This window comes from Phyllostomus hastatus, unplaced genomic scaffold (assembly GCF_019186645.2).
Source record: "Phyllostomus hastatus isolate PE091 unplaced genomic scaffold, TTU_PhHast_1.1 phas_contig_152, whole genome shotgun sequence".
NCBI lineage: Eukaryota > Metazoa > Chordata > Mammalia > Chiroptera > Phyllostomidae > Phyllostomus > Phyllostomus hastatus.
This window is the reverse complement of record NW_025333622.1, coordinates 13,455,675-13,478,135: the sequence shown is the minus strand read 5'-3', so window position 1 is coordinate 13,478,135 and position 22,461 is coordinate 13,455,675. Positions and strand designations below refer to the sequence as shown.

At 40.6% G+C, this 22,461-nt stretch overlaps 1 protein-coding gene across 1 annotated transcript in view; it reads left to right on the top strand.

The window, feature by feature from the left end:
- The window catches only part of TULP3 (TUB like protein 3), an 84,582-nt gene that overhangs the window by 45,370 nt on the left and 16,751 nt on the right, over positions 1–22,461 (top strand). The window contains exons 2-4 of the mRNA XM_045830662.1: positions 11,662–11,713; positions 19,680–19,839; positions 20,527–20,703. Of these exons, the coding sequence (XP_045686618.1) occupies positions 11,662–11,713; positions 19,680–19,839; positions 20,527–20,703 (389 nt within the window). The remainder of the gene's footprint in view (positions 1–11,661; positions 11,714–19,679; positions 19,840–20,526; positions 20,704–22,461) is intronic.

Here is a 22,461-nt window from a genome sequence, read left to right as displayed (position 1 = left end):
AATGTTCTCAGCATCTATAAGTCTTGTTCCTGTTTTGCTTGTTCATTTATTTTATTTTTCAGATTCAGTTGATGAGAGATATATGTTTATTGCCATATTATTTTTTATATTTTTAAAGAAGTTCCTTTACAATTCATGTAATAGTGGTTTGGTGGTGATGAACTCATTTATTTTTTATTTTTGGTCTGGGAAGCTCTTTATATGGCCTTTGATTCTAAATGATAGTTTTGCTGGGTAGAGTAATCTTGGTTGTAGGTCCTTGCATTTCATCAGTTTGAATATTTCTTGCCAATACCTTTAGGTCTGCAAAGTTTCTGTTAAGAAATCAGGTGACATTCTTGTGGGAGCTCCCATGTAAGTGACTAACTGCTTTTCTCCTGTTGCTTTTCAGAGTCTCTCTCTTTTTTAACCATTTACATTTTAATTATTATGTGTCTTGGTGTGTGCCTTTTTGGGTTCATCCTCTTTGGGACTTTCTATGCTTCCTGGATTTGTATGTATATTTTCTTCATCTTCTTCATCATCATCATCATCATCATTTATTTTTAGAGAGAGAAAAACATTGATTTGTTGTTCCACTTATTTATGCATTCATTGGTTGGTTCTTGTATGTGCCCTGACTTGGAATCGAACCTTGCAACCTTGGTGTGTTGGGATATTGCTCTAACCAACTGAACTGCCCTGGCCAGGGCTCTATTATTAATTTTTTCAAATATGTTTTCAATTCCTTGCTCTTCCTTTTCTCCTCCTGGCACCCCCATGATGCAAATATTAGTATACTTGAAGTTGTCCCAGAGGCTCCTTACACCTAATCATTTAAAAAATTTTTTTTCTTTTTGCTGTTCCAGTTGGGTGTTTTTTGCTTCTTTATATTTCACACTGTTGATTTGATTCTGGCTTCATCTACTCCACTGTTGATTCCCTGTAAATTAGTCTTCACTTCAGTTAGTGTAGCCTTCATTTCTGACTGGCTTTTTTTTTTTTAATGATTCCCATATTCTTTTTGATGCTGTTTGAAGTTTTCACTAAGTTCATGTACTCTTCCCCTAAATTCATTGAGCATCATATGACTGTTGTTTTGAACTCTTTATCTGGTAGATTGCTTATGTCCATTTCGTCTAGTTCTTTTTCTGGAGTTTTGTTTTGTTCTTTCATTTGGGACATGTTTCTTTGTCTCCTCGTTTTGGCAGCCTCCCTGTGTTCGTTTCTATGTATTAGGTATAACTGCTATGCCACTTGGGCTAGTTAGAGTGGTCTCATCTAGTAGGTGTTCTGTAGACTACAGTGGCACAGTCACCCCATTCACTGAAACAGGTCACCTCCGGTGTGGCCCCTCCCCACCTTTTAGCCTATGTATACCACCCTGTCATAGTTGAGCCTTGATTGCTGTTGGCAGGTCAATGGGAGGGGTCCCCCCACCCCACATTGGGTAAATGAATGGCTGCAAGGACTGGCTGTGACCACCCACCACCTTTGAGGATCTGTTGTGCAGGGCTTACTTTAGCAGGCTCTGGTACCCACTGAGTCTGCCCCTTGAGTGTGTTGCCTGTGGAAGTGGTGCTTTGAAGTGGCCTTGAAACTGGAAAGGTCATTGTTCATGCTGCTTGTTACTACTAGAACCACTAAGTAGAGACAAGGATTGAACCTTTATGGGTGGTTTATGCAGATGCCAGCAATCTTACTATTGAACAGCAGGTGGGGTCCTGCTGCCCACTGCCACCCTCTGGGCAAAATTCTAGAGGCAAAGGTTTGGTGATAAAGGAATGGAGTCTTTATTTTAAAACTACACAATTTTGGCACTGGCGGGTGTGGCTGAGTGGATTGAGTGCTGGCCTGCGGGCCAGTCATGGGTTCAATTCCCAGTCATAGCACATTCCTGGGTTGCAGGTCAGGTGCCCGGTGCGGGGGTGCTCAAGAAGCAACCACACACTGAAGTTTCTCTCCCTCTCTTTCTCCCTCCCTTCCCTTTTATAAAAATAAGTAAAATCTAAAAAAAAACTACACAATTTTGGAATAACAACTTTCCACTTGCATTAGTCACTTAAGCCTGTCAGTTAAGGCTAAACTCTTTAACACCTGAGTCCTCTTATAATTCCCCCTGTTAGTTTTTAATTATCTTATTTCTATAGGGTTAGGTTACAAACTGAAACAACGTAAGATACAAAATCTACATAATTTTGGAAGAATGGCAAGCTTCTACCTCAGAGGTTGTTCCCTTTAGAACACCTAAAGAAGAATAACCTTGCCACCCTCTGCCAGGCCAGCCTGACCCTAGGCTGCACCCAGAGTTTCCTCTCCCATACAACATCCATCCAAAATACCATCCTTTGGGAAATGCAGGCAGCTGCAGTGCGATCACCCAGGCATCCTCAAGGAAGAGAACCTGAGAGCCTGTCTCTGCCCTCTTTATTCCATGTGCCCTGGAGGCATTCAGCTTCTCATCCAATCCCACCCTAGACTGTTTACCATTGCCACAGGCAACCTCCTTCTACTCCTCCCCAATGATCTGATGAGATCTCTATCACTTCTCCCCTTGAACACTACTAGACTTTTGTAATCTTACAAAGGCAAACGGGTGAAGGTCTCATTCTTCTGTAGCAACTTTCTACTGTCCATGGCAGTAGTCCTACCTATCCCCTGGTCCAGAGATCCCTAACAGAAAAGGGGCCTGGAGGAGAGGGAGGCCTTCAGCAGAAGAACTTTGCAAAGTCCAGACAGTTGGCTGTCCCCAGGAAGCAGTATGTACAATATCTGAAAGATAGCATTACTGGACAAGTTGGCATCCTTGTCATACTCTGGAGGTGACAAATTTGGCAAGAGTGTTAGAAGGCACAAACAGAACCATAACCACTACATGACAAAGGTAGGGACTGATTCTACAGTGTCTCTGATTAAGAAAGAGTGACTTCCTTGGAGGAAGGTGTGCAAAGTGTATCACACCTGTCCAAAGCCCACTATACTTAGGTTGAGGGGAAATATTCTAGGATTCCCTCTTTTAACACTTTTGGACCTTTCTGGTCAAACCATTAGAACAGAAAAGGAAAGCAGTGTTAAGTGAGCTGACTGACCACCCCATATTTCACCAACTCAACCACTCAGTGTAGTGAAACGGTTAAGTCTCAGGAGGCAGTTATGCAGATAGTCTTCTCAAATGATGCCTGTACTGTGTAAATAATCACCCAGATACTAAGATCATTTACTATGAAAACAGAAGTGAGAACTCTCAGGTTAATTCACATATCAAATCACAAATTAGTCTCTGAGTCCATGAGACTGTTCTATGAGAAGACATTCAGTTGCAGGGCCTTTGCTGGAATGATATTGAACAGTGACATTCTGACAGATTCCTGCCCGTAAACTGAACATCTCTGATGATGTCACAAACCCAGTTTAACTTCTAAGTGAAAACAAAACTTTAGAGACAGTTAGCTGCACTAGACCAATGTTTACCACTGAGCATTGTGATTTTCCTTGTAACATGATTCTTCTGAAAATCACCCTCTTTGTCCTCAAAAGGGACTGTATTAAGTCCACTTTTAATTTTTTTCCTGTTCATTTGCATAAACACAACAAGAGCAACAATTGACCACATAGGATCTTTAGGTCTGCTTTGCTGGACCTCACACAAGGAACCTTTAGATTGACCTTTTAGTCTGCCCTTCAGAGCACATAAGCCAAGCCACACACCTGCTGTCTTGCTTTGTCTGCAGTACGTGTTCCCATCATGTCATCAATTTCCTTCTTGTCATGTTTCAGGAAAGCAACCTTCATTCCTTCCCTGGAGGTTTGCCATGAACCACACAACCAACCAAGGTATCTGGCCTTTTCTCCACTGGGCTTTCACTAGCTTTGGAAGTCAGCCTCAGTTCCTCAAGGCTTTCTGGTAACAACCAGAGTCCAGGCAGGCTTCCTTCGGGCATGACATTCCAATCAAAGTCTTGGTTAACAAAACCACCATTGGAAATTGATCTTATGGTTTTTATGCAAAGAAACCTTATGTCATCACTCACTCCTTCAGAATGCTGAATTCTGGAGTGATAAGGTACAATGAAAAATATAAGGCCTGAAGGAAAATCCTCGTCCTCCTAACGTCTACCACTATTGCATCTCCATGCCTAATACCTTCCCGTTGTTTATTTTCCCACTTGATGTGAAGTTTTAACTCTGGGAAATCTGTTTTCTTCTAGAGCAGAAACAAAGTAAAGACAGAGTTCCACAAGAGGGTCAGCTAGAATTGGTCTTAGAATCTTGTTTCATACCCCACTGGCCCCACTAACTGGTCACACAGGTGACCTTTCCTAGGTCCCAAATGACCCAAAGCCTCACTGGTAGAGGCATTCTTTCCCTAGTGTGTCCACTGCTCTCTCACCTCCAGCAGGTACACCAACCAACATTCCATGGCACACAGCCCCAATGGTAGAGGCACTCTCTCACCTACCAGTGCATCCGCTGGTTTCTTGGCAGAGACATGACCTTCACCACCCAGTTTCATGGCAGAGACATGCTCTCTTGCCCCAAGCTGGAGTCCACTGGCACCAAATGACCCTTCCTAGGTCCCAAATGGCAAAGGCATTCATTCCAACTGGCTTCACAGATAACCTCTCCTAGGTCCCAATGGCCAAACAACAGAGACAGAGGATTCCCAATGTACCCAAAACAGTAAAGTTCAAACCACATCCCCATAAGATCAGAAAACAAGTGAAGAAACCAAGCAAGCAAAGAATAACTGTAGCTGAGAGGGAGGTTACCTTTCCTCCAAGTTAAAAATTTTCACAACCTTTTTCAAAAAAGTAATTATTTATTTTAAAAAATATATTCTATTGATTATGCTATTATAGTTGTCCAGTTCCTCCCCCTTTATTCTCCTCTGCCCTATACACCCCCTTCCCACCCCACATTCCCCTGCTTTGGTTCATGTCCATGGGTCGTACATGTAAGTTCTTTGGCTTCTACATTTCCATATTATTCTTAATTTCCTGTCTATTTTCTGCATATCATTTATGCTACTTATTTTCTGTACCTTTTCCCCCTCTCTCCCTCTCCCCCACTGATAACCCTGCATGTGATCTCTATTTCTGTGATTCTGTTCCTGTTCTAGTTGTTTGCTTAGCTTGTTTTTGTTTTTGTTTTTGAAAGGTTTTCTTAGGCTCTGCCGAGGAATAAATGCTAATCAGCCACAAAATTAGGCAGTATAGAGCTTTATTGGTGTTTGCACGCCGGGTGATGTTTCTCAGTAGGCATGGTGGGGCCCAGAAAAGCTGTGAGCTAACGGGGAATATGGCGGGGTTTTATTTTGGTCGGCCCTCTTCGTGGGGGCTGCGGATTGGTCCCCTCGGAACAAAGCGACAACATATCATTGGTGGTTCTTCTCGAGACCTGGTTTGACGTCAGCCATCTCTTCCGGGTTGTAGCTCAGCCGCCATTTTGTCCGACCCCGCCCATCCTGACATTTTTTAGGTTCAGTTGTTAATAGCTGAGTTTGTGTTTGTTATTTTACTGTTCATATTTTTTATTTTTCTCTTAGATAAGTCCCTTTAACATTTCATATGATAAAGGCTTGGTGATGATGAACCCCTTTAACTTGACCTTATCTGGGAAGCACTTTATCTGCCCTTCCATTCTAAATGAAAGCTTTGCTGGATAGAATCATCTTGGATGTAGGTCCTTGCCTTTCATGACTTGGAATACTTCTTTCCAGCCCCTTCTTGCCTGTAAGGTCTCTTTTGAGGAATCAGCTGACAGTCTGATGGGAACTCCTTTGTAGGTCACTGTCCCCTTATCTCTTGCTGCTTAGGATTCTCTCCTTCATTTTTACCTTGGCTAATGTAATTATGATGTGCCTTGGTGTGTTCCTCCTTGGGTCCAATTTCTTTGGGACTCTCTGAGGTCCTGGACTTCCTGGAAGTCTATTTCCTTTGCCAAATTGGGGAAGTTCTCCTTTATTATTTGTTCAAATAACTTTTCCACTTGTTGTTCTTCCTTTTCCCCTTCTGGTACCCCTATAATTCGGGTGTTGGAACGTTTCAAGATGTCCTGGAGGTTCCTAAGCCTCTCCTCATTTTTTTGAATTCTTGTTTCTTCAATCTGTTTTGGTCGAAAGTTTCTTTCTTCCGGTCCAAACTGTTGATTCGAGTCCTGGTTTCCTTCCCTTCACTGTTGGTTCCCTGTATATTTTGCTTTATTTCATTTTGGGTAGCCTTCATTTTTTCCTTCATTTTGCAACCGAGCTCAATCAGTTCTGTGAGCATCATGATTACCAGTGTTTTGAACTGTGCATCTGATATGTTGGCTATCTCTTCATCACTTAGTTGTATTTTTAAAAGATTTTATTTATTTATTTTTAGAGAGGGAAGGGAGGGAGATAGAGAGAGAGAAACATCAATGTGCGGTTGCTGGGGGTCATGGCCTGCAACCCAGGCATGTACCCTGACTGGGAATCAAACCTGCGACACTTTGGTTCACAGCCCGCGCTCAATCCACTGAGCTATGCAAGCCAGGCACTTAGTTGTATTTTTTCTGTAGCTTTGATCTGTTCTTTCTTTTGGGCCATTTTTTTTTTGTCTTGGTGCACCTGTTTGTAGTAAGGGGTGGAGCCTTAGGTGTTCACCAGGGCGGGGCAACCCATGCTGCATTGTGACGCTGTATGTGGGGGAGGGGTCTGAGAGCGAACAGTGCTGCTTGCTCCTCTCTCTGCTGGTTTTCAGTTACTTCCCGAGCTACGCACAAGCAAATTGGGCCCTTCTGGTGCTGATTCCCAGGTGGGTGGGTTTGTGTACCTTCTAGGACCCTGTGGGTCTCTCCAACAAACTCTCCTGTGAGGCTGGGAGTTTCTCCCGCTGTCTCATCCTACACAGGTTTTTTCAGCAGATGTTTGAGGCTTTATTTCCCTGCACTGGACCCTGGGTTGCTTGGTCTTTCTTGCTCCCATGTTGTTTCTTCCCATTTATCTACACTCGGGTGTGGGGCCACTCAGTCCACAAGCCACCACCTGGCTGGTCCACCAGCTGCTGCCTTGGCGTGTGCCCTCTCCACCCAGCTGCCCGTCTTCACCCCTCCTACCGGTCTGGATGAATGTGTCTGCTTTAACTCCTTGGTTGTGATACTTCCATACAGTTTGCTTTTCTGTCAGTTCTGGTTGTTCTTTGTTTTTAAATTTATTGTTATCTTTCTTTTGGTTGTGTGAGGAGGCACAGTCTGTCAACCTATGCCTCCATCTTGACCGGAAGTCCACTACCTTTTTATATACCTTTACTCATTCAGATTTAGCCATAACTCACTTTCAGTTTTCGTTCTTTTCCACACTAGGAAGGACCATACTCAAACTCTTATCTGGCAGCTAAATGTCCCTAGCATTACAAGCACATGAATAAAGTAAAAGAAACATTGTCACCCTGTACTGGGGGTCACTGTCTTTTTCCACAAGAGAAATTTCAAATTTCCTTCAGGAATGCAGGTCCAGCTTTCCCTTTCAGCATCAACCATAGCAGCAGGCAGGGTCTTTGTCCTCCTCAGGCGGTGCCTGTTTTATCCGGTGGATCCAGGGTTTGATTCCCATCAGCTTTAAGGAAGAATATGATGTCAACAGGACGCCACTGGGACCAGTGCATTGTTCAGCTAGCTGCTGTTCTGGGACTTGAGTCTTCAGGTTTTTCATCTGTCTTTGGTGTGGTTGGCACAAATGGCACCAATTGGATTTCAACTATCTATTTCCCTGAGCAGGGTGATTTAAGCTATTTACCCTGTGGTTGCAGAGGAGCAGTGTAAACCATTTACTTTTAAGTGTCCTTGGTTTAGGGAAGGTAGGATTTTGTGATTTACTAGATGGTTGTAAACTGCTTGGCCGATTAATAGTTTACTTAGTTTCCCTCTTCCATTTATCCAGGCTTACTGGCTTGTGTTATATTTATGCAAAGTTGTATAAATATGAGATGAATGAATCTAAAAAATATGTAATGATGTGAATAAATCTCAAAAATATTTTTATGACCAAATGAGCCAGGCACAAGAGAGTACATAACTCCTATGGCCCCTCCCTACTCCTCCCCAGAGGTCTGATCAGATCTCTCTGTATCAATCTGAGAAGAAGGCAGGTTATGGACCCTCAAAAACCATCTTAGTGTCTCATCTCAAGCTGACCTTTTTATAAGAAGACAGGGTAGGTAAGGGGTTTGGGGCGGGGGAGGTTAATCCAATAAAAGTTGCAGTCTAGCTGTGATTTTCCTAGTACTTTACCTGTTGATTACCAGTTCTTTATCTGTCAGTTCTTCATCTGTGTTCCTCCCTGGAACTCACCATTTTCATCACTTGCAGACAGACCCCTGAGGCACAATGGTTGAACTGCTTGTCAACCTCCTAAATCATGCATTTCAGTTCTTGGTATAACTGCTTTCCACATGCATTGATTACTTAAGCTTATCAAACTACAGCTAAGGCTAAAATCTTTTAGGTGTCTCTGGGGCCTCCTGAGAGGTGCAGGCCAGGGTCAGTCACCACCTGTGTTCTGCCCAGAGCCACTCAGCATGAGCTACAAAGTGATCTGCAGATGGCTGCTACTTGTGCTGGGCTTGGAGGTGCCCAGGAGAGGCCAAGCTGTGATTCAAGGCTGACTGCTGCTAGGGCTGGGCCTGGGGCCACTTAGTGAGAGGTGTAGGGCACACCAAGGCCAGATGGTGCTTGTTGAGAGATTTTAGGAAAGTCTGACACATGAGCCAAGACAGGCCTTTCATTTGGAAAAACCATTGGAGATGACTTGGGTGGGCCCACAAGTTGGGTGGGGCATCAGAGAATTACCAGGGCAGGGTGAGCTAGCCAGGTGGTTGAAGATATGGCACCCACCTGCCAGCTTTACCGGGGGCGGGGGGGGGGGGTGGCTCATCAAAGGAACAATGGCCTCTGCCAGCACTTCTCTCTGGGAGAGAGCTGCCCCTCCAGCTCCCATCCTGATACCAGACCCTTCAGTTCCTCTCCTAAAGTCCCTGGTGCCTTTTGAGCTGCTGCCCTAGTGTTGGAGCTCACAGGGAGTAAGTTGATTTAAGTCTGTGCAAGCCCTTTTAGAGGAACTGCTTGGGACTCCAGAAGGACTCCATCTTTCTATGCCTGAATCCCTGATGGTTTTTACAGCCATAAGTTATGGGGGCTTTTCTTCGTGGCTTCAGAACCCTTGGCTTGGGGGCCTGGTGGGGGCTGAAACCCATCACTCCTCAGGGAGGGTTTCATAGCTGAAATATCCCTCCCAGTTTTTAGCTACCACATGTTATTGTGGGATGAACCTGTTGCACATTTCCACCCCTCCTATTAGCCTCCATGTTTTGTATTGATTTACTAACCAGGCTTAGTTAGGCTTGCTATTCAACAGCTTAGTTTGCAATGAAGAAAAGAGAATATTAAAGGAAAGTAAGAAAGTTTTTAGTAAGATCATATTCAGTTTAGACTAGAAATTCTAGTTCAGATTTAATATAAGTATATAAAATATCTTTATTATTTCTGCTAAGTTATAATTTAACACTAGAGCTCGAAAAAAAGTAGTTTTTGATGTATAAGAGACATCTAATATTACAATTACATAGCTTCAGGTTAAATGCTTTGATTATACCCTGTTTAGTTAAATCACTCAGCTTGCCTAGGCTTGATGAAAGATTAAGTGATATCAAGACAGGGCATTGAAGATACACCTGGTTTCTTCACTATTAGAGGCCTTAAGAGAAATGTTTAAGGACTTTAGTTAAGGACTTTTAGTGTGTCAGAATTTAGCTTTATTGTAGCATTTGAAGGACGGGATAATAGGATTTTTGTTTTTACATGCCAGAGGGTTTTGCAATTCTGGTTTAGAGCTGAGGGCAGAGTGAATTGGAAGAAAAGCAGAATTATAGCAGTAGTTGTTGAAAATACTAGTTCATAACAGTGGATTTTTTCACCAAGCTGCCCTTTTCTATGTAATATTCATAACTTTTTTGTCTTAGTCGTTTTACATAGAACTTTTCATATTTATACTAACATTTTCTGAATACTAATAATATTCTAGCACTGTATTCATAAAGCTAGAATTGTAAAATATGTGAGTGAGGATAGACAACATTAAGGAAAACAGGAACATATCTAGGAGAAACTCAGAACCCACAGAATTGAGGCCAGAATTTTATCTGGTATTTTTTATTTATTTGTTTGTCTTTCTTTTGAGCAGGGAAAATGGAGATGGTTTATTTTGAATACCCAATTTTTTTAAACATAAAGGATATAAGGGAATTAATAGAGGAGATTGTCAGAGAATCAGAATGCTCCCCCATACCTATAGTTAAAGGGTTAATATGCAGGAAGAGCTTTGGAGATAGTATTTAAACTCCAAGTTGTTAGGCATAATTAAAATGCATAAAACCTTCTACAGTGTAGGAATGTAATGGTAAACCATTTCACCATGGATGGATATTGCTATGTGTTTACTCCAAGTGCAGGAAAAGCCATGCTTCCCTTTGCAGCCATGGCAGTTTTCTTCTTCAATAGGACCTTGTTTTTATAGTTTGTTTTTTTTTTTTCTGACAGTAAGCTCCTAGTAAAAATTTTTAATAGAAATAATTGAGAATCATTTCTGCCTTGTTTCACAGTTTATTCTTTCCAAGAATGCTGAGTCACAAAATAAAATCTTAAATTAGGAGCTCTGGCTGGTATGGCTCAGTGGATTGAGCACTGGCCTGTGAACCAAAGTGTTGCTGGTTCAATCCCCAGTCAGGGCACATGCCTGGGTTGCAGGCCAGGTCCCCAGTTGGGAGTATGAAGGAGGCAACCACACATTGATGTTTCTTCTCCTCTCCTTCCCTTCTTCCCTCTCTAAACACAAATACAATAAGTAAATAAAATCTAGAACAAAATATTTAAAACATCTTAAGTTAGGAAAAGGCTTCAGAGAGAGTTTTTAAAAAGTTCAAAAGGTTTGGTTTGTCAGTTGAAGACAGTAATTCATTCCATTTTTTTTATTGGTCTGTCTCCTACTGGTATTAGATCTCTGTTCATCCATATTTATAGTCTCCAATGACTGGCATGCTTCATTAATGGCAGACTTGAAGAGTAAACCTAGAACCAGTGGGATATAGTGAGATGTTATATACAATCTAATTCTTCCTCTCTTAGAACTAGCTCCAAAAATAAAAGTAAAGTGTATTTGGTCTCAGGTGAAAATTAGACTCTGGAAAGAGACCAGGATTAGGGTCTGTTTCTGCTGTTCAGCCTTATGCATGGCTCTGCATGTCTTTTGTTACTTCATCTTCAAAGTGTGAAAAACAACAGTATCTGAGTTATAAGGTCGTTTTGGGGGAATAACTAAAATAATGCATTAAAATATTTAGCAGTTCTTCTGAATACAATGAGTGCTTGGCATATGATTTAAAAGATTTTTAAAATCCTTGTGCGTGTGGAATCTGTGTTCTATGTCTTTTCCTTATCCTTTGGGTATTTCAGTCTCCTCAGGTCCTTTGTGAAATAAATGTGGCATTAAGGATGACGAGTCCTCCTGAGATCAGTGTGGGCAGCATCTAGAAACTGCTGCCTTCCTGAAGGCAGAATTCATCAGTTCCAAATAGCCCAAAGGAGTAATACATGGAAAAGATGAAATTGACATGGTTTTAAAAGGATTTTCTCATTATATGCTTGCTTTTCATATTTTTTAAACAGCGCCTTTGAAGATGAGACCATGAAGCTTCGACAGCTGAAACTAGATAATCAGGTGAGCAGAGTATTCTCTTCTGAAATAAGTGAAGATCTGTACTGGCCCTGATGCTGATGGTCTTGACTCCGAAGTCTTGGTAGGGTCACAGAAAGAAGGCTTGAAAGTAAAAGACTTTGATGTTACTCACTAAGCAATGTCTGGACTTAGTAGCTATTGAACCAAGGCCCTGGACTATGGGAAGACCAAAGTGATTTGAGGACATAAGCAGTAAAACTGGCCTTGGATTTGTAATCACTGAAAATCCCTGGGCACCTTTCAAAAGAATTAGAAGAATGTTAACATTGTAATATTACGTACTGATCTGGTCCTTAAGTACCTCTCTATGCTGTAATTTCATTTAACTACAAGATTTTTTTCTTACCCTTATCTTACCCATCCTGCTGAATTTAAAAACTTCCATTGCCTGCGGAATAATTTTCTTCACAGCACTGGTTCCAATTTTAGTTATACATTAAACTTTTTTTTTGGACAATGATTTCATTTACATTTGTTTCCTCCACTAGACTAAGTTCCATGAGAACAGGAAGCAAATATTTCTGTGATAACCGTTATGCCAGAAGCTCATAGCATAGCACTGGACACACAATAATTCTTCATTAAATATTTGAGTGAAGGAAGGAATAAATGAACAGTTTTGTATTTTTACATGCTATGATCATCATGATTAGTCAGCTTAAAACCTATATCCAACATAGCATATTTACTATTTCATATGAATGTTTTTTTAATTCAAGAAATTCTGTAGCTCTAGTCCACCTATGTAGGACCATTAACAATCAAAGTGTCTCAACTCCATAGGTAACTAAAAACACCTCTGAAGTTTTGTCTTCTTTATGTTGCTGTTGGAATTAATAACAGGACTTTAGCGTAATAAATTAAAGGTAGAGTCATGAAGAACTAGGAAAAAGGTCTTGGCAGAGCATGCAGGGATATGTGGAACAACCCTCCACAGCAGGGTGAAGTGGAGATACAGATGAGAATGCCACCCTGGTCCCTGAAACCGCACTGGTACTGGTGCTTATGCTTGAGTGTGGTCTTTGCAGGGCACCTTCCAAACCCTTCATGACAGTGGCACTGCCCTGGAGACTGTGATCACATCCTACTGCCCTTCAGGCCACCAGGTGGTAGAGTGTGTGCCCATTGGTCTTCAGGGATCTTGTGTGCTAGCCTGTGCCACCATAGGAGACCTTATGCTTCAAGGCCTCAGTGATCACTTCCAGTGCCTGCTGCCCCAGCAGCCTGCTCTCCAGGGCCTTCCTCACCTACTGCCTCATGAAGTGCATGGAGAGGAGTGAGCCTCGAGCCTTGGTGCTCCCACAGGAGCCACCCAGCTTGACCTAAAGGGCCTGAGTAATGAAAGCAATGCCATGGCGGTTCCTGAGCCATGCGGCTCAGCCCAGCCTGTGTAGACAAGGACCCATGGCTGGCGCTCTGAGCTCTCCCCACACTTGGTGGCTGTGCACAGGGCAGACCTCGCCTGCTCCAGGCTGCAGGAGTGCCTAGCTACCCTACCCTCTACACGTTGAGGGCCAGGCCCATCCCACCAATGGGTTGCCTCTGTCTCTGCATATGTCCAGCTCCAGATCAGTAAAATACACTTCTAGGCTTAGGGATCCTTCAGGACAAGCTGACTAATGTCCAAATCTGGGGACCCCAGTGTAGGTGACCAGTCCCTGGGGGAGCCTGGCCATAGTGGTTTTATGGTTGGAAACCACTGGTGAGGTTAATATACCAGCTGCAGGCTCCCCCGACCTGGCTTCCTTTAAAAATACTGGAGACATTTTAAGCAAATCTTCATATATTCTAAACCCAAATTCTTTATTAGAAATATTTGTAGATATTTTCTCTAACTCCATGGGTTGTCTTTTTACTCTCTTGAGGATATCATCTTCAACACAAAAGTTTAATTTATCTTTTGTTTCTTTTGTCATATGTACTTTTAGTGTCATATCTGAGAAACCATTATCTACCTAAGGTTACAAAGGCTTGCTACTTTGTTTTCTTCTAATAGTTTTATACTTTTTCTGATTTGTTTTGAGTTTATTTTTATGTATGATGTGAGATGAGGTTCCAGCTTCATTCTCTTGCATGTAGCTACCCAGTTGTCCCACCATCATTTATTGAAAAGCTCTCTTTCCCATGGAATATATTTTACTTTTATTTTTACTAGTTTTGCTACAGTATTTGTAGTTTTAGGGTATGTGGACACCTTAGCTGGCTACAGAATATAAAAATGTCCAGACCCTTCCAGTGATGTTACTGAGACACGGACACACATTTGGTAGAGAACATTTGTGCCATCTGGTGGACGATGGATTCGAGTATAACATAGGCTCTTTAGGGCAGGTTGCCTCTCTATAAGTACACACCCTTAAAGGAGAGGCAGCCATTAGTGCATTGAATTGGTATTTTAAGAAGTCTGATTTAGAACTTTTAGTTTTTTTCTTCCTATGATCTCACCTTTTGTGCCAGGGAAGCTAATTATTTTTAGCCAAACTGATAGGTGTCAGGCAACCCTACTGAACTTGTTGGTTGTACCTTGTGATCAGCCAGTCTAGTCCAAGAGTGCCATAATGTAACCAGCCCATCATCTCTAGGGAGTCTTTGGAAAATTGAGAATCAGTGATGTTAAGCTGTCATTAATTTGAGGGTTGCCTAAGCTTTATTATTTTACTGAGTTAAGCCCTTTGATGGAAATATTCCCTTCCTCCATCTAATCTCCTTTATTTCCTCATTTATTTCTCCATCAATCACCATTTGATGCTTTGCCCCCATGGAAAATAGAGTAGAGCATATCATTAGATTCTGGAGAAAATAGATCCTTTGAGTTACTGTTCAGTTTCCAAGGGAATTGGGAAATTTAAAGATTATGTAGCACTTAATCCTGAAGGCAGCATAAAGGGCATTGAACCTTTGGTTCTCTTCCTGACTCCTTTGTGTATGCAGCCTTTAAAGCATCCTTAGCTTCTTAGGGGAGGTAAAACATGAATGAGCCCTGGCCAGGTGGCTCAGTTGGTTGGAGTGTTGGCCTATTACAAAAAAGGTTGCCAGTTTGTCCCCAGTCACAGCGCATACAGGAAGTAACCAATTGATGTTTTCCTCACATCCATTGTTCTCTCTCTCTCTCTCTCCCTTCCTCTATAAAATCAGTAAACATATCCTCAGGTGAGGATTAAAAAAACATAAATGAAATAGGAGTTGACATTGTTATATTAAAACTCCGTTAACACTTCTCCCCCTTCCACACTCTGAGAGGATGATTAGAATGCTGAATCATTCCAACTTCTCAGAGGGACAAGTGGTGTTGAGCAATAACAGGCCCGTGATGCCCTTAGATGTCTGGGGCTGCACGTGCTGGTACACTGATGGGCTCAGTGTGTGCTTGCCCTACACCCTGCCCTACACAGGCAGGCGCAGGTAACCCACTGAACTCCATTTGTGATGGGGATCAGGGCTTGCAATTATTCCCCAAGAACGAGAAATTTCCAGTAAGTGGGAGTCATAAGCTTGACTGATTAAGTCCCTGCCCTTCATACACACTGCCCATCGCTGCTACCAATTGGATAGTTTGGTGAGATCCTTGGATCACCCAGGGTTGGTCCATGGCCCTGGCAGAGCACTGAGAAGACGGTGGAACTTCCCTATCAAGAGGAAGCAAAAGTCATAACAAGATTTCTGTAGGTGCACCTGAAAAAAAAAAACACAACTAAATCGGGTGACAGTTTTTACCAAGTAGCAGTTTGCCCATACATAAAGTTTACCTTAAACGAATAGCCAGATATGTCTCCAGCAAAGTGGGTTTACTAGGGACAACAAGGAATTGCAGTTTGGGACATTTGGTCTAATGGCAAACCATGGGCTTGTACAGAGAAATAAAGGAAAGAACCACTCTTTTATGGACTTGCAAGGGACTGTTATAAATGAAGATTCCCTGGGAGGACACCGGAAGTTGGAAGTATAGTGAGTTTTAGTGAGTTTCCATTGGCTGAGTTATGGCAGTCTCCCATTGGCTGAGCTCTTACTAGACAAGGAGGACTCTTCTGCTGAGGTAGGGAAGTAGTATCACCTCTGTCAGAGATGCAGGGTATCTACTGACTCTGTTGGGGTCAGTGGTGTGCACTGAGTGACATGTGTGAGAGTTCTCTTCCACTCTCCTGACTTCATTTAAATGAAGTTTGTGTTTGTTCATTTTCATAGTAGATATTTTGTGAATTTGTTTCCTATTTATAAACTTGGACAATAATAGGATACATTCAGTTTTCTAATATAGTAGTTGTGGCTGTGAAGTTCACAGTTTGAATCTACATTTTTTTAACAAACTAATTTTAGTTTTATTTTGACATCTGAAGCATCTGAACAAAATTTCTAGGGATATTGTGTAGTGGGTTGAAGTGTGCTGCTTATGGGTTGAGGTCCAAGGGGCTTTCACTTCCCGAGTCATCTCGGTCCTCCTGTGTGTCTCAGTTTCTCTCCCCGGCTGTCTAATACAACCATGAGGACTCAGACTGCTGGGTGACCAGCCTTTATGTGCACATACCTGGATGAGTCAATTATTGGAATTCCCTATATGGATCCTGCACATCATGCAGAATACCCTTTGACATCTCCACATAGATTCTTAGTTGTCTAAGAGAATACTTGAGATTTGAGCTAGGGGAAGGAAGTGCCCCTTATCTTTGGAGCCCAACAAGTTCAAGCTCGTTTATCCAGCCAAAGATTTTGTTCAGACTCTCAAGAAACATGCTGGGGAAAGAACAGGGTTGGGGGGAGCCACAGGTATACTCAAGAAAAAGAGAGCACCTGTTTTTGCCCCCTTGAGTTGTCGATGTAAGTGAGCTTAAGCGTGATAGAGAAAGGTTTCACCAGGTACCTTGATAAGCTATCTTATCAGGAGTGTAATTGGCTCTTTGAGGGTCTAAGAATGTGTTGTGTTTTTTTTTTTTCAGTGACTCTAGATGTAATGTGTGACACCTAGCTCTTTGGCTTCTAGACCACAAACACACTAGTTAAACTCACAACAGTCAGTTCTGAAAGCAGACATCACTTCATTAATCTGCAATGAGAACTCTTAACTCTTCCAGTGTACATTCAACTCTATTGTACGTGATTCTCTGTTATTGGGGATTTGATGCCTTAGAGGTTAAACAAAAATTAGAAGGCTGATTGGAAAGCAAGGAATCAGAGGAAATAAAATTAGATCATACTGAGGGACAGTTAGATCATCAAGGCCTTTTATAGTTTCTTGTGCTCAAAATGAGTAAGATCTTCCAGTAAAGAAAATATTCTTGTCTACCAAATTTAGTATTTCTCTTTCTTGGACAGGCTGGATAAAAAACTCTTGTCAAATTCTAGCTCTTTGGTTTCCCTTTTCTAGACCACAAACAGAATACTCCTTTTCTATAGGACATTTTTTCTTTACATATGTTAATAGGAGTAGCTGTTGCTTGTGTTTCTGTTTCATCCGTTGTTTCAGCTAGGAGACTGCGTGACACTAAACAGCTGTGGCCGTGTAGGTAAGATGTGGCAATTTCTCCTGTCTTTATACTTCATAGTTACCATATCTTCAAGCAGGTTACTTTTCATGCATTATACAGGATTTCTCAGATTCTAGAAGAACCTTATCAGTAAATGCTATGAGGAGGACCGCATTATAATCTCCTGGGTATTTAGTGTTCCTGGTACATTAAGGTCCATCTATTCATATTAATTCATGAGTTTCAAAATAATCTCCAAAACCCCAGTTATTCCTCTCATCTTGCTCTAAATTCTCTATTCTTTTTCTTGTACAGTAAATCCTCACTTAATATCCTCAATAGGTTCTGCAACTTTAAGCAAAACGGCATATAGCAAAACTAGTTTTACCATAGGCTAATTGATATAAACAAGAGTTAAGTTCCTATGCATCCCTTCAACATTATAATGAAATGATGTTGTTCGAGGACCTGCTGTAAACAAAGTTGGGTAAAAACAGTCCTATTTCTTCTGTGTCTTCTGAATTTATCTGCAAGTTTTCATGAGGCCAGTTCAGGAAAACACATTTCCTTTCCCATAGATGGTCTCACCTCTTGGAGAAATTCTTCTTGTTAGTGGTGCTTTTTAAAAGCAGTATTAATGAATAAAAGTAAATAGCTAGCTTTTTGCCTAAGAAACAATAAAGTAGGTTATAATATCTTTGCTTTTAAATAATGGCTTAATTTTTTAGCTTGAGACTTGGTACTTTCCTATTCTGAGACATCCCAGAACCATAATAATTTCTATGTATTATAAAGCCTTATTTGCCAAAGCTTAAAAATAATGTATGTTCCAGTACCTTCCTTTCCATCTTGTTGGATATTTTTCTCATAGTCTCACATGCTTTTTTTCTGACTTTTCTTTCTACCATGTTCTTTATCTTCTTTTATCCGTAAATTGATTGCTTTCAATTTTCAGTGTTCCAACTCTTATTTTTTCTTATAGTCCTTTGCTCTAATTTGTTTAATACATAAAAATGAACAAAAAAGCAAAAGTTATTGTTCTTTTGCTAATTAAAACATGAAAATAATTTGGGGTTTAGATTATAATAAATTTTATTTTTCTTTCAATCACAAAGGTAAGAAAAATTAAAAATACAGAAAACTTAGAAAGTGCTGGCCAGGTGTCTCAGTTGGTTGGAGCATTGTCCCATGCACCAAAAGTTGTGGGTTCGATTCCTGGTCAGGGCACATGTCTAGGTTGTGGGTTTGGTCCCTAGTCAGGGTGTGTATGGGAGGCAACTGATCAGTGTTTCTCTCTCATGTCAGTGTCTCTGTCCCCTTCTCTCTAAAATCAATAAACATATCCTCAGGTGAGGATTAAAAAAAAGAAAAGAAGAAAAAGGAAATTAATTATTTAATTCTACCACCCAGAGAATGTTTTTTCATGTTGTTTTATCTTTTACCCATACTTATGTGTTTATATAGTTTAAACTTGTGTTGATAATAATATGATAATTACTACTTATATGTTACGTAGACTTGGATCATGGAGTGCATTTGTATCATTATTAATATGGGTGCTCAGTAAATATTATTATTTTTGTATTATTAGCTGTTCTCTTTTGGGGGTGGGTTTATACACACAGGAAGGTGTTCAAAGTGTACTAATCCAGAATCTACACCTGGATGATTTTTTACATGTGCATACACTCAATATCAACAGCTCAGTTCATGATACAGAACATTTTTAGGACCCTATGATGTTTCTTCTTGCAACTTCCCAGGAAACTGTCCCTGCCCCACAATAGTTACTCTCTGATTTCCATCACCTTCAGTTAGTTTGTTTGCTTTGCCTGTTCTTGGACTTGATATAAATGGAATCATCCAGTATGTACTCTTTTGTGTCTGGCTGCTTCTACTCAGCAAATGTCTGTGGTGGTGGTGGGGGGGAGTCTTTCCATGTTGTAGTATGTATCACTAGTTTGATCTCTTTGTTGACCTGTAAAATTTCATTCATATGGTAATACCACAGTTCATTAACTCTCCTCTTGATGGATATTTGGACTGTTTCTAATCTGGACCTATTTTGAGTAAGAATTCAGTAGTCCTTTGACTCCAAAGAATAGAAAATCATATTTCTCTTTATTGGCTCCCACCTGCCAGTCCTTCATTTACTGCAGACCTTAGACTGTCTTATTTTTACTCAATGTTATTCCACAAAGAAGTTTACACAATAAAATAATAGTAAAATAGTGAAAGAAATAAAGAAAATTAAAATGAGGATAAAATACCAATGCCTGGGCAGATAAACACAGTATGCAGTCTTTTAGGTCTAATAAATATTTATTAAATTAATGAATCTTTGTCCCTCTCTTTGCCTCAATTTTCTCATAAATGGGAAAATTAGTTCACAAGGATTTTGTGTAAGAATCAGTGAAACATTATAAATGTTTGAAGTAGATAGGCCTTATCATAACTTTCCTGGCTATAATATCAAAATTTTTTCCCAGCGAGCACTCCTGGAGAAGAAACAGAGAAAAAAGCGCCTGGAGCCACTCATGGTACAGCCTAATCCAGAAGCCAGGCTACGTCGGTCAAAGCCAAGAGGTTGTGAGGAGCAAACTCCTTTGGTGGAACCTCATACCCCTCACAATAATGTCATCCTACATGGTGTGTATTTAGGCAGCATCTCTTACTTTTGGGGCACAGTTTTCATAACCCTGAGGAAGGCAGGAGGATTCTTAGGTGGATCAAAGGAACAATATTAGCATTGTCATTGGGTGCCTTCATAAATTTTTATAATAAAATTCTGGGTCTTTGAGTTAGAATAAAAGCAATGATCGAATCAGTAGAAGATGCTGTAAAGTTAATGTCCACCCTAGAACTGATATTTTTAGATGCCAAATGAATTAGTCCAAAACAGTCTATTTGAGGAGCAGAGTTAACTTTGAAGCCAGGAGTATGTAGAGAGCATCCATTTTTCCGATAGATAGACTCAAAGGATCATCTGAGATGATGAGAGGAAGAAGGGAGAACAGGATTAAAAACGTCTAAATCAAGCCCCCTGAGCTACTGACTTGTATGGGATCTGAACTTTGGGGGACCTAGTTTGTTTCCATAGTCTCATTCTTAAGTTTCTCAAGGCAACATCAAGTACATTTTCCTTTAGTAAGAGTCAGCATGTTAATAAAATGAACACCAGCCCAGGATTACTCTTTTAACAAATGTCCTCGGGGATGTTTAGAAAAGAGGAGAAGTGAAATGATTTGGTGGTTCTTAATTCTAATTACTTACACCAGTTGCACACAGCTCAATAGTAGATTATACTTTCTCTGTTTTCCCTCTTTTGGCCCCTAGGCATTGATGGTCCAGCTGCTTTCCTGAAGCCAGATGCTCAAGATTTGGAAACCAAATTTCATGTTCTCTCAGTTGGCTCTTCTGCTACAGAAGAGGATACTGAAGGAAGTGTTGATGGGGAAAGCACTTTGGATACTGCTTCTAAGCCAGATCTTCAGGAGATTCTCCAAAAACATGGTGAGGGTTGGTCATGATTTTAAGGCAGTTTAATTGTGTTAGTCATTTATAATCTTTTACTTTGCTTCCTTTTTGATTAACAATTTAGATGACTCAGCTTGCTTGTAATGTGACTTAGGGCTTTGCAGAGGTGACAGTGTTAGGCACCTTTGACATCTGAGAACTAATTGGTCATTGTCAGTGATAGTAGTTAGTGTTTATCCTATGGCCTAAGAAAAATAAGATAATGAAATCAAATGTGAAATATCAGCAGCATTAGCTACTATATATGACTATTTCTTCTTGATATTTTATGTTTAGTTCCTACCCTCTTCCTTTGACAAGGTTGCCACTCAAGTCCCGTACTGTGCTTCTGTTTCACAGTTTATACTGATATAGTGATAAGGGGAAAGATGAATAGCAACTTAATGGAAACACGTATGGACCAAAATGTATTTAACACTTTTTTTTTATCTTATAATGCTGGTTTGTTTTTATGAAAATTAAAAACAACCTACAATTTCAACCACTGTTTCCAATGACAACTCTTTAAATACTTGAGACAACTATGAAGTATAAGCTAATACTTTTTTGACTAGAGCCTACTTTCTGCCATTTGAAGTTACCATTTTCATAAACATTCCTGTGCATTTCAGACATCCCTTTTAGTCTTCTTTCCTTCTTAGAAAAATAATTATATAAGAGAAGGAATTAAGTGTCTCCTTTTCAGATGAGAAGACTGAAGCCCAATAATGAATTAATATATATGGGATGCTTACTTTGTAATAGGTAGGCATTGCTAGGTCCCAGGCTGTATGAATCACAGGATTATACTACAGAATTTTAGAAAAGATGTACATTCAAACAAGTTCACACGTTCATTCATTTAGGAACCATGTACTGAGTATATAAATACTATGTATTAGTCATTGTTCTAAGCACTTAGGATACAATAGTAAACATGGTTCTGCCCCCATGGAGCATTTATTTTGATTGAGACTTCGTGCCCTTAAATAGCAAAGAGAGCATGGAGAGAGGTGTCTAACCCAGAATTGAAGATTTAGAAAGCTTTCCAGAAAAAGTGATGTCTAAGCTACAGCCTGATTCAAGAAAAGGAGCTGGCAAGTTCAAAATGGCTGTAGCTGAGAGTATGATGTGATGAGGTTTTAGAAGCGGAATGTGAAGAGATGAGTCTGGAGAGGTAAATGGGCTCTGATGTTATATGACATTATAGGCCACATTTGGAATTTGGGCTTTATCTGAAGAGTAATAGGAGCCAACGAGGGATTTTAAGCTGAGAAATCATATCAGATTTGGGCTGTAGAAAAATTACTCAGCAGTATAAAGAATAAATGGGAAGTGGGACAGGTCTGGAAAGCAGGAAAATAGCTTAGGAGGTGGTTTGGCTGATGGCCTATCCTAGAGTTATAACATGGAGTATGCCAGAGTAAAATTAAGAGAGAGAGGGAATTACACTGCCAGGGCAATGAAAAAGGGACAAGAAAGATATCACAGGAAAGTAATGATTAACTTTCCTGTGGAGGACACACATCCTCCTGTGCACTGGTGTCACCTCTGCAGCAGCTGGAGACTGACATTTCTGAATGTCTTTTGTATGCCAGGCATTTGACATACATTATCTCAATTAATTTAATATTTGTAACAGTACTTTGAGGAGTTTATATATTATTAGTCTCTTCATGTTATATATAAGAAAATTTGTTCTAAGAAAGAGGCTAAGTAATTTGTCCAAGATCACACCGATAGTTTAGGTGGCAA